Raw genomic sequence first — 12,988 nt, forward strand, 5'->3', positions numbered from 1 at the left:
CTTACTAGCGCATATAATTATAGATATTTTATATCAAAGGCCTTAAACTTTTGTGTGCATCCCCCAAGATCTTGTTAGAAATGCAGATTCTTAGTGCTTCCCTTCCCTTGTGCCCGTCCCCATTCTGATTTTGCAGGCCTTGGGTGGGATTTGGAAATGTGCGTTTTAGTAATGCCTCAGGTGATTCTGATGGATGTGGTTTGTGGACCACCTTTTGAAACACAGCCTCATATGATCTGGTTATATTTCTGAAATGTATTTTTCAATTCAAGGAGAAATTTTCTTTGGAAGATTTGAGTTGTTACTTGGTTGCCAACAACTGTTAGCTCTCTGTAATGTGCTGGTGTTAAGCACTACAGAATCCTTACATACAGCACTGTCCCCATCTCCTAGGAGTTTATATGAGAGGGCTGATCAGTATAGGCCTCTCTAGATTGTTTATCTCACTACTGCATGAACATGTTGCGATTCTGAATATTTTATTAGTTTTCTTTTTTTGTTTTGTAACTTCTGGACTTTCCTCTTGGGCCCATCTAATCTGACATGACTTTTCTTTTTCCTATATCCTACACTCTTGTCTTGGTCAATTGCTGGACATGACATCAACCTAACTGCTGTTCCACAGTGTAAGAAGCATGTGTCTTGCCTTTTTTGGTTCGATTCAGTATGCATCTACTGAGTGTGTACTGTGTGCCAGACACTGTATTAGGCACAGAGCTATAGATGTGAACCTGAAAATTCTCAAGTAGGAATTTTTTTATGTTTGTATTGTGAATTTCCTTCACATTTTTGATAATAAATCTTGAATTTGTTTTCTAAAACTTAAATACTTTTCCCAAGCTATTCTTGAGTTAGAGGAGGAAGTTGGTAGACAGATTTGTGTATGTCTGGCTAGGTAAGTTTATTTAAGTGTTAAAGTATTGCTAGATATTTGCTAATGAGGAAATAGTATGGCGGCACTGAATTTTGTGAACCTGAAAGATAAATAAACTCTTGTACATAAATAATGACCCATAAAATACAGATTAATTCTTTAGGGAGAAATAAACCTATTTTTTACATTAAAAGATTTTATTCAAACTCATTCTCTGTGACATTTGTACCTGATTGTTTCCAAATGTGCCTCCTTCATAGTTCCAGTCAGTTTCATGCAAGGAAGGCCACACAGTGTGTAGCTGTTTTCTTGACTTTTGTACTCACTGCTCTTCTTCCAAAGGCACAAAACTTTGGAAAAATTATAAGTAGCAGTTTATCAGGAAAAGTTGAGGAATCTCTATCTAGTAGACTGCATTCTGATACCCAATTATTATAATTAATTTCACCTCATCCTTATTTTTTCTATTTTTCAAAATTAATTGGACATATATAATCGCCTGTCACCATAAATTAACCAGTGGTACTCTCAGTCCAAAGTAAAGAAACTCTATGTTTTAGTTAGGCTACTTAGTCTAAAACTTGGTATGTGATTTTTTTAGGCTTTTTATATTAATGTTAAGTGTTAACCCCTGTATCCTTGAGATTTTGTCAGAGCCAGGGACTGCTATACAGTAAAATCTCAGTTAACCAGACCTTAATTGATTAAATCCCTTAATTAAGAATTCTAAAATATGTCTATAGAGAGGAAGAGGCAGTGCTTGACTCTTAAGGTCATGATAAATCGTGAAAAATATAGAAACAGGATTTTGGTTACTAAAACAATCTCAAAGGTAAGGCTGAGTGGACACATATATGACCGTGTACTGTATTATCCATACATCCAGCCAGCCATCTGTCCATCCCACTGCCCATCTCTCCATCCATCTTTCCGTCCATCCACTCACCCATCTATCCATCCATGTATCTAGGGTGCCGTGCAGTGAAGACTCTTACCAAACATAGACCATTATGCCTCTAAACACTTTGAGATCCTAATTATGAAAGAATTCATTCAGCATTTTTATACTAAAATGCAAGAATATATGATTTTCTTTAACAGAAATAATATATGTAAAATGGATTTCTGATTTACTCTTAATAATGGAAAATCAGTTAGTTAATTTACTGATTGCCTAGTGAATTTAGATTCTACAAAGAATATAAAGAATGTAAAATGAGCTCCGTTTCTCAAGGAGCTTATAAATTTAATTGGGAAGACAAAAGCTATATATCTGGTGAATTAAATAGTGATATATGAAATCACCAATAACAGGAAATGCTTCAATTAAAATTTTGCCACATAGTAGTGCAGTTTATATGCAGGATGAAACATTCCACATATAATGTGGGTGTTTGATACACACATATTTGTATATATATGTGGGTGTTTATATATCCACATAAATATGTGAATGTTTCAATTGCAGGTCACTCTGGTTCCCAGTCATTTAGAGCAGCGCTCCCCAACCTTTTCGGCACCAGGGACCAGTTTTGTGGAAGACAGTTTTTCCACAGCCGGCCGGGGTCGGGGGTGGGGGCATGATTCAGGTGGTAACGGAAGCAGTGGTTCACGTGGTAATTCGAGCTTTGCTCTCTTGCCCACTGCTCACCTCCTGCTGTGGGGCCCAGTTCCTAACAATTGAGGGTTGGGGACCCCTGATTTAGAGTATCTTGTTTGTGGATTTTAAGGCCTTTCTATCTAATCATTCTCATATCCTGCTATTTATTGTATGATGTATGTCATACTGATCGTAATAGTAAGTTCATCATGCAGATAGTGATTTTGACTTCTGTGTATGATAAGAGCTGAAAAGTGTGAGGATGAAATTCCTTTATTCACTGAAGTAAGTGAAATTGACTCCTTGATTATTGCCTCTATATCCCAAGTCTTATTAAATTTAAATCTGCCTTCTAAATTGAGGAATGGCTTGAAGCCTTAACAAAATAATTTTAAAAACCTAATTCTGATGCTAACAAGGGAAATCAAGGTTGTCTATTGTTTGAAGTTTTTCCTTTATCATATTTAGCTAACCAGATAATCCTTAATCAGTTAATCCTTACACTGGTTTTTGTTCTTTTAACCATCCAATTTTTGATTTCCAAATCAGTTTACTGACTCATGGTTGCTTGGGTACCTTGTTAGCAACTGGTCATGTCACAAGACCAGTTCATTTATGAACATGATCTCAATTCTGAATGCTTGTACTCTAGAACATCATTATTAGTTATCTGATATTTCATGATATTCAGAAAAGTGGGATGTGAGCACTGATTATTTTGTTCAAGAAGTGAGGTATGTGATACTTTGGTTTATATCTTGCATACCTGGAGAAGTTAGCAAATACCACTGCTTTACATTTCTTTAGTGTGATATATATGGAACTCGATTTTAAGATGGCTTCCCAAAGAATATGTTAGCTTCCTATATTTGGGTTCATCTTTTTGCTTTATTGGTCAGTTTAAGCAGTAGAATTCTGTGGTACCTTAAGTTCTCTTTTACTGCTTATCACTCCCATCAGCATCGATTGCTGCTTTTAGGAAATTTTCTCTTTGTAGAAGGAAATAGAGTTGATTTCTTCTGGTGTTCAAACTGGTACCTTTGACCCATTGCTCAAGTCTTCCTTCATTTCTGGAACTTCCCAGCATCTTTTATTAACTATTCTACATTCTTCTAGGTCTTTAGAATGTATCTTAATATGCACCTCCCCCAAAACTCATCTGTGACCATCTTCTTTAAGTAAAAAATAACCAGACACATTTATGTGTGAAATTATAAATAGATATTGTTTTTTTATTCTGCATTTTGTGTATGTTTTTCTGTACAGTTTATTAATTTCATATGTGTTTGTCCACTAGATTGAAAGCTACCTAATGGCAGGGGCAATATCTAACCAACAACCTATAAACCTCATAGGGGTGTCACGTACCTTGTGGACCCTAACTACAAGCCTAACTACAAGTGTACAAGATTTATTGACATCCACTTTGGTCTCTGCAATATTCTCTACCAGTAGTAGTTGAACATACAAAGAAAAATGGATGATGTGAGGTTTACATTTGTTATCCAAAACTACTTTCTCTGTATTTCCTGTAGCAAAGTCATGTATTGTGTAGCTTTGTGATACATTTTTTGATATTTTGAATGAGATGGAAGAGTAATAAGCCCTTCACCTCGTAATAAATCATCCTACATCTCATCCACAACAAATGTGACAGAATTATGTGGGCTGAAAATGAAAACTACCATGAGCTCCTTATCAGCATTTGGAGATTCTTCCATTCAGACACCTTCAAAGTCCAGAATCCGGCCGGGCTGTCATAGTGCTGGCCCAAACGTGTCTGGTAATGAGGGACTATCATCTCAGTTATAAGAGAGTTAAACTTTAGTATTAGGAGTCAGGTTATAAAGGGATAAAGATAGCACTAGCGTAGTTCTATACTTTCAACCAATCTATAAGGCAAGAGAAAAATTATTTGGTATACACAGAACACATAGTTTTTGTTTGAGGAGGAAAGAAACTAGCTCAAGTTTAGTAACTAATTTCAAATATGGAGAGCTATGGAAGCTGTATTTTCTAGAAAGGATATTTGTAGGTGCCGGAGTTCTCCAAATATAAGGTGACTTTAGTTTCAAGATTTTAAAGGTTTTTCTTAATCAAGTAATTTGTATATCATTTTCAATAGGTGATCATATTAATTTGGTGAGCTCATCAATGCCATCATTTCCCATTCTCCAACGTTCTTCTGAAGAGAAAATTCTTTACTCAGACAGGTTGACCCTAGAAAGGTGAGGACAACTTACTTTTTTGACTAGATAATTTATAGACATGGTTCAAGATTTGAAAGGAACAAAAGTCTCTCTCCCTCCTCTTATTTTCCTGCTATTTAGTTCTCCTACCTAGGTATAATCACTGTTACCAGTTTTTAAATTTATCCTTCCAAGGGTATGTGGAGAAATTTTATATCTATATAATGTAAAAGAGCTTGACTATACTCTAAAACAGTACTATAGGTAAAACTTCAAAATATAGTCCTCACATGGGCTTCTCTGCCCTATCCAGTTGAGTTCCCTTTTACCTCATTGGCTCACAGCCTCCTAATCTCTCCTTCACTCACCCTGCTACAGCCATACCTGCCTCCTTGTTGCTCCTTGAATACACCAAGCATGCTTAAACCTCAGGCCTTTTGCATTTGCTGTTCTCTCTGCCTGGAATGCTGTTCCACCACATATCTGTAGACTCACTGTCTTTACCTCCTTCAGATCTTTACTCAAGTGTCGTCACCTAGGGATAGCCTTCCCTGGCCACCCTCTCCAAAGCTGTAACTCCTTCAACCCTGACTGTCCCCAGCCCCTTTCTCTGCTTTATTTTCCTTCTTAGCACTTATCACCCTCTAACATATTAAATATTTAACTTATTAAGTTTATTGTTTGTCTCCTCCCACTAGAATATAAGCTCCACAGACACTGGGCGTTTTGTTTAGTTCTGTATTTCCAGCACCTAGAACAGAACCTGGGACAAAATAAACTCTCAAAAAATTCTGAATGCATAAGTATGTTTAGGACTTGATCCCCATCTTTAAATCTAGGAAAGTATCAGCAGTAGAATGGTGGATGAAGGATTTCAGCCTTACCTTAGCACTATAACCAGCAGGGAAACTATCTCTGCTGTGCATACCTTTAGCTTAGCAGTGCATATCTGATAGCAAATGGTTAACCAAACTTCCTAGCTTAGCAATGCCTGAGCAGTGGATTGATGGCAAATGTACTTCTCTGGTTGTGTGACATGGTTCTTTGAATCATCTCAACCGCTACTGCAGAAGGCAATTACATTGAGTATTTGATGATGTTAATTTTATGTGAAATAATTAATGTTGGAGTTTTTTTAATGCAATTAGAATGAGACTTAATTTTAATAATTACCCTGGCCAAAGTATACTGGCTTTTATATGAGTGAATTACACTTAGATCTACAATGCTTAGTTCATGGAGGCAAGAAGTGGTTCTATTTATCTTTTTCTCCTCACAACATGGGAGCATGAAGATACTACTATTAGTATTTGTAAGAGGAGGTGGACTGCTAAATCAGAACCTTATTAACTTTAAAAAATGTTTTCTAGGCAAAAGCTGACTGTGTGTCCTGTCATCGATGGGGAAGAACACCTCCGTCTGTTGAACTTTCAACACAATTTTATAACTCGGATCCAAAATATTTCTAATCTGCAGAGGCTAATATTCTTGGATTTATATGATAACCAGATTGAAGAAATTAGTGGGCTTTCTACTCTGAGATCCCTCCGTGTCCTTCTGTTGGGGAAAAACAGGTAATCTTTGCAGATCAGTTTTTGTTTATTATACTTAGGACGAACGTTGAATCCTATGGTGTTTAGATGGCAACTCAAAATCGAATAATACTTAAGAAACTAATAGACTAAAATTTTTGAAAGATTACTTAAATGGATTTAGATTCAGTCATAATTTGTTTTATGAGATTTAGTCTCACAATTATTCAAACCAAGTAACATTTATTAAGTGTATATTTTATTATTTCTATTGCTTTACAGTGCCATAACTTATGCGGAAGTAAATAGCAGACTTTGGCCTTTATGTTTGTTTTATTTTTTAATTTATTTTTTAATTGGAGTATAATTGCTTTACAATGGTGTGTTAGTTTCTGCTTTATAACAAAGTGAATCAGTTATTCATATACATATGCTCCCATATCTCTTCCCTCTTGCATCTCCCTTCCTCCCACCCTCCCTATCCCACCCCTCCAGGCGGTCACAAAGCACCGAGCTGATCTCCCTGTGCCGTGCGGCTGCTTCCCACTAGCTATCTATTTTACGTTTGGTAGTGTACACATGTCCATGCCACTCTCTCACCTGTCACAGCTCACCCCTCACCCTCCCCATATCCTCAAGTCCATTCTCCAGTAGGTCTGTGTCTTTATTCCTGTCTTACCCCTAGGTTCTTCATGACATTTTTTTTTCTTAAATTCCATATATATGTGTTAGCATACGGTATTTGTCTTTCTCTTTCTGACTTACTTCACTCTGTATGACAGACTCTAGGTCTATCCACCTCATTACAAATAGCTCAATTTCGTTTCTTTTTATGGCTGAGTAATATTCCATTGTATATATGTGCCACATCTTCTTTATCCATTCATCCGATGATGGGCACTTAGGTTCTTTCCATGTCCTGGCTATTGTAAATAGAGCTGCAATGAACATTTTGGTACATGACTCTTTTTGAATTATGGTTTTCTCAGGGTATATGCCCAGTAGTGGGATTGCTCAGTCATATGGTAGTTCTATTTGTAGTTTTTTAAGGAACCTCCATACTGTTCTCCACAGTGGCTATATCAATTTACATTCCCACCAACAGTGCAAGAGGGTTCCCTTTTCTCCACACCCTCTCCAGCATTTATTGTTTGTAGATTTTTTGATGATGCCCATTCTGACTGGTGTGAGATGACATCTCATTGTAGTTTTGATTTGCATTTCTCTAATGATTAATGATATTGAGCATTCCTTCATGTGTTTGTTGGCAGTCTGTATATCTTCTTTGGAGAAATGTCTATTTAGGTCTTCTGCCCATTTTTGGATTGGGTTGTTTGTTTTTTTGTTATTGAGCTGCATGAGCTGCTTATAAATTTTGGAGATTAATCCTTTGTCAGTTGCTTCATTTGCAAATATTTTCTCCCATTCTGAGGGTTGTCTTTGGTGTTGTTTATGGTTTCCTTTGCTGTGCAAAAGCTTTGAAGTTTCATTAGGTCCCATTTGTTTATTTTTGTTTTTATTTCCATTTCTCTAGGAGGTGGGCCAGAAAGGATCTTGCTGTGATTGATGTCATAGAGTGTTCTGCCTATGTTTTCCTCTAAGAGTTTTATAGTTTCTGGCCTTACATTTAGGTCTTTAACCCATTTTGAGCTTATATTTGTGTATGGTGTTAGGGAGTGATCTAATCTCATACTTTTACATGTAGCTGTCCAGTTTGCCCAGCACCACTTATTGAAGAGGATGTCCTTTCTCCACTGTACATTCCTGCTTCCTTTATCAAAGATAAGGTGACCATATGTGCGTGGGTTTATTTCTGGGCTTTCTACCCTGTTCCATTGATCTATCTTTCTGTTTTTGTGCCAGTACCATACTGTCTTGATTACTGCAGCTTTGTAGTACAGTCTGAAGTCAGGGAGCCTGATTCCTCCAGCTCCGTTTTTCGTTCTCAAGATTGCTTTGGCTATTCGGGGTCTTTTGTGTTTCCATACAAATTGTGAAATTTTTTGTTCTAGTTCTGTGAAAAATGCCAGTGGTAGTTTGATAGGGATTGCATTGAATCGGTAGACTGCTTTGGGTAGTAGAGTCATTTTCACAATGTTGATTCTTACAATCCAAGAACATGGTATATCTCTCCATCTATTTGTATCATCTTTAATTTCTTTCATCAGTGTCTTATAGTTTTCTGCATACAGGTCTTTTGTCTCCTTAGGTAGGTTTATTCCTAGATATTTTATTCTTTTTGTAGCAGTGGTAAATGGGAGTGTTTTCTTGATTTCACGTTCAGATTTTTCATCATTAGTGTATAGGAATGCCAGAGATTTCTGTGCATTAATTTTGTATCCTGCTACTTTACCAAATTCATTGATTAGCTCTAGTAGTTTTCTGGTAGCATGTTTAAGATTCTCTACATACAGTATCATGTCATCTGCAAACGGTGACAGTTTTACTTCTTCTTTTCCGATTTGGATTCCTTTTATTTCTTTTTCTGCTCTGATCACTGTGGCTAAAACTCCAAAACTATGTTGAATAAGAGTGGTGAGAGTGGGCAACCTTGTCTTTTTCCTGATTTTAGAGGAAATCCTTTCAGTTTTTCACCATTGATGACGATGTTGGCTGTATCACGTTGATTGATTTGCGTATATTGAAAAATCCTTGCATTCCTGGGATAAACCCCACTTGATCATGGTGTATAATCCATTTAATGTGCTGTTGGATTCTGTTTGCTAGCATTTTGTTGAGGATTTTTGCATTTGTGTTCATCAGTGATATTGGCCTGTAGTTTTCTTTCTTTGTGACATCCTTGTCTGGTTTTGGTATCAGGGTGATGGTGGCCTCGTAGAATGAGTTTGGGAGTGTTCCTCCCGCTGCTGTATGTTGGAAGAGTTTGAGAAGGATGGGTGTTAGCTCTTCTCTAAATGTTTGATAGAATTCGCCTGTGAGCTATCTGGTCCTGGGCTTTTGTTTGTTGGAAGATTTTTAATCACAGTTTCAATTTCAGTGCTTGTGATTGGTCTGTTCATATTTTCTATTTCTTCCTGATTCAGTCTTGGCAGGCTGTGCATTTCTAAGAATTTGTCCATTTCTTCTAGGTTGTCCATTTTATTGGCATAGAGTTGCTTGTAGTAATCTCTCATGATCTTTTGTATTTCTGCAGTGTCAGTTGTTACTTCTCCTTTTTCATTTCTAATTCTATTGATTTGAGTCTTCTCCCTTTTTTTCTTGATGAGTCTGGCTAATGGTTCATCAATTTTGTTTATCTTCTCAAAGAACCAGCTTTTAGTTTTATTGATCTTTGCTATCGTTTCCTTCATTTCTTTTTCATTTATTTCTGATCTGATCTTTATGTTTTTTTTCCTTCTGCTAACCTTAGGGTTTTTTGTTCTTCTTTCTCTAATTGCTTTAGGTTCAAGGTTAGGTTGTTTATTCGAGATGTTTCCTGTTTCTTAAGGTAGGATTGTATTGCTATAAACTTCCTTCTTAGAACTGCTTTTGCTGCATCCTATAGACTTTGGGTCATCGTGTCTCCATTGTCATTTGTTTCTAGGTATTTTTTGATTTCCTCTTTGATTTCTTCAGTGATCACTTCGTTATTAAGTAGTGTATTGTTTAGCCTCCATGTGTTTGTATTTTTTACAGATCTTTTCCTGTAATTGATATCTAGTCTCATGGCATTGTGGTCGGAAAAGATACTTGATACAATTTCAATTTTCTTAAATTTACCAAGGCTTGACTTGTGACCCAAGATATGATCTATCCTGGAGAATGTTCCATGAGCACTTGAGAAAAATGTGTATTCTGTTGTTTTTGGATGGAATGTCCTATAAATATCAATTAAGTCCATCTTGTTTAATGTATCATTTAAAGCTTGTGTTTCCTTATTTATTTTCATTTTGGATGATCTGTCCATTGGTGAAAGTGGGGTGTTAAAGTCTCCTACTATGATTGTATTCCTGTCGATTTCCCCTTTTATGGCTGTTAGTATTTGCCTTATGTATTGAGGTGCTCCTATGTTGGGTGCATAAATATTTACAATTGTTATATCTTCTTCTTGGATTGATCTCTTGATCATTATGTAGTGTCCTTCTTTGTCTCTTCTAATAGTCTTTATTTTAAAGTATATTTTGTCTGATATGAGAATTGCTACTCCAGCTTTCTTTTGGTTTCCATTTGCATGGAATATCTTTTTCCATCCCCTCACTTTCAGTCTGTATGTGTCTCTAGGTCTCAAGTGGGTCTCTTGTAGACAGCAAATATATGGGTCTTGTTTTTGTATCCATTCAGCCAATCTGTGTCTTTTGGTGGGAGCATTTAGTCCATTTACATTTAAGATAATTATTGATATGTTCCCATTTTCTTAATGTTTTGGGTTTGTTATTGTAGGTCTTTTCCTTCTCTTGTGTTTCTTGCCTAGAGAAGTTCCTTTAGCAGTTGTTGTAAAGCTGGTTTGGTGGTGATGAACTCTCTCAGCTTTTGCTTGTCTGTAAAGGTTTTACTTTCTCCATCAAATCTGAATGAGATCCTTGCTGGGTAGAGTAATCTTGGTTGCAGGTTTTTCTCCTTCATCACTTTAAATATGTCCTGCCAGTCCCTTCTGGCTTGCAGAGTTTCTGCTGAAAGATCAGCTGTTAACCTTATGGGGATTCCCTTGTGTGTTATTTGTTGTTTTTCCCTTGCTGCTTTTAATATGTTTTCTTTGTAGTTAATTTTTGATAGTTTGATGAATATGTGTCTTGGTGTATTTCTCCTTGGATTTATCCTGTATGGGACTCTCTGTGCTTCCTGGACTTGATTAACTATTTCATTTCCCATATTAGGGAAGTTTCCAACTATAATCTCTTCAAATATTTTCTCAGTCCCTTTTTTTCTCTTCTTCTTCTGGAACCCCTATAATTCATATGTAGGTGCATTTAATGTTGTCCCAGAGGTCTCTGAGACTGTCCTCAGTTCTTTTCATTCTTTTTTCTTTATTCTGCTCTGCAGTAGTTATTTCCACTATTTTATCTTCCAGGTCACTTATCTGTTCTTCTGCCTCAGTTATTCTGCTATTGATACCATCTAGAGTATTTTTACTGTCATTTATTGTGTTGTTCATCGTTGTTTGTTTCATCTTTAGTTCTTCTAGGTCCTTGTTAAATGTTTCTTGCATTTTGTCTATTCTATTTCCAAGATTTTGGATCATCTTTACTATCATTATTCTGAATTCTTTTTCAGGTAGACTGCCTATTTCCTCTTCATTTGTTAGGTCTGGTGGGTTTTTATCTTGCTCCTTCATCTGCTGTGTGTTTTTCTGTCTTCTCATTTTGCTTATTATACTGTGTTTGGGGTCTCATTTTTGCAGGCTGCAGGTTTGTAGTTCCTGTTGTTTTTGGTGTCTGTCCCCAGTGGCTATGGTTGGTTCAGTGGGCTGTGTAGGCTTCCTGGTGGAGGGAACTAGTGCCTGTGTTCTGGTGGATGTGGCTGGATCTTATCTTTCTGGTGGGCAGGTCCACGTCTGGTGGTGTGTTTTGTGGTGTCTGTGGACTTATTATGATTTTAGGCAGCCTCTCTGCTAATGGGTGGGGTTGTGTTCCTGTCTTGCTAGTTGTTTGGCATAGGATGTCCAGCACTGTAGCTTGCTGGTCGTTGAGTGAAGCTGGGTGCTGGTGTTGAGGTGGAGATCTCTGGGAGATTTTCGCCGTTTGATATTATGTGGAGCTGGGAGGTCTCTTGTGGACCAGTGTCCTGAAGTTGGCTCTCCCACCTCAGAGGCACAGCACTGACTCCTGGCTACAGAACTAAGAGCCTTTCATCCACACGGCTCAGAATAAAAGGGAGAAAAAGTAGAAAGAAAGAATTAGTAGAAGTAGAAAGAAAGAAAGGAGGGAGGGAGGGAGGGAGAGAGGAAGGAAGGAGGGAAAGAAAAAAAGAAAGAAGATAAAATAAAATAAAATAAAGATAAAATATAATAAAGTTGTTAAAATAAAAAAGTAATTATTAAGAAAAAAAAGAAGAAAAAATTAAAAAAAAAAATGGATGGAACCCTAGGACAAATGGTGGAAGCAAAGCTATACAGACATAATCTCACACAGAAGCATACACACTCACAAAAAGAGGAAAAGGGGAAAAAATCATAAATCTTGCTCTCAAAGTCCACCTCCTTAATTTGGGATGATTGGTTGTGTATTCATGTATTCCACAGATGCAGGGTACATGAAGTTGATTGTGGAGCTTTAATCCGCTGCTTCTGAGGCTGCTGGGAGAGATTTCCCTTTCTCTTCTTTGTTTTCACAGCTCCCAGGGGCTCAGGTTTGGATTTGGCCCCGCCTCTGTGTGTAGGTCGCCAGAGGGCGTCTGTTTTTCGCTCAGACAGGACGGGGTTAAAGGAGCCGCTGATTCGGGGACTCTGGCTCACTCAGGCGGGGGGGGGGGGAGTGCACAGAGTGCGGGGCGGGCCTGTGGCGGCAGAGGCCGGCGTGACGTTGCATGACGTTCCAACAGCTTGAGGCGCGCCGTGCGTTCTCTCGGGAGTGACCCTGGATCCCGGGACCCTGGCAGTGGCGGGCTGCACAGGCTCCCCGGAAGGAGGGTGTGGATAGTGACCTTTGCTCGCACACAGGCTTCTTGGTGGTGGCGGCAGCAGCGGCCTTAGCGTCTCATGCCTGTCTCTGGGGTCCGCGCTTTTAGCCGCGGCTCGCGCCCGTCTCTGGAGCTCCTTTAAGGAGCGCTCTTAATCCCCTCTCATCGCGCACCAGGAAACAAAGAGGGAAGAAAAAGTCTCTTGCCTCTTCGGCAGGTCCAGACTTTTCCCTGGACT

The 12,988-nt window shown here is 38.0% G+C and overlaps 1 protein-coding gene across 5 annotated transcripts in view; it reads left to right on the forward strand.

Moving 5' to 3' along the window:
* LRRC49 (leucine rich repeat containing 49) overlaps nucleotides 1–12,988 on the forward strand; it is a 129,454-nt gene that overhangs the window by 3,874 nt on the left and 112,592 nt on the right. For all 5 annotated transcript variants that reach the window (XM_027123494.1, XM_027123495.1, XM_027123496.1 and 2 more), the window contains 2 exons: nucleotides 4,600–4,702; nucleotides 6,034–6,237. In XM_027123494.1, coding sequence (XP_026979295.1) covers nucleotides 4,600–4,702; nucleotides 6,034–6,237 — 307 coding nt within the window. The remainder of the gene's footprint in view (nucleotides 1–4,599; nucleotides 4,703–6,033; nucleotides 6,238–12,988) is intronic.

Source organism: Aethalodelphis obliquidens, unplaced genomic scaffold (assembly GCF_003676395.1).
Source record: "Aethalodelphis obliquidens isolate GAN/ISIS:26980383/991018 unplaced genomic scaffold, ASM367639v1 scaffold26, whole genome shotgun sequence".
NCBI lineage: Eukaryota > Metazoa > Chordata > Mammalia > Artiodactyla > Delphinidae > Aethalodelphis > Aethalodelphis obliquidens.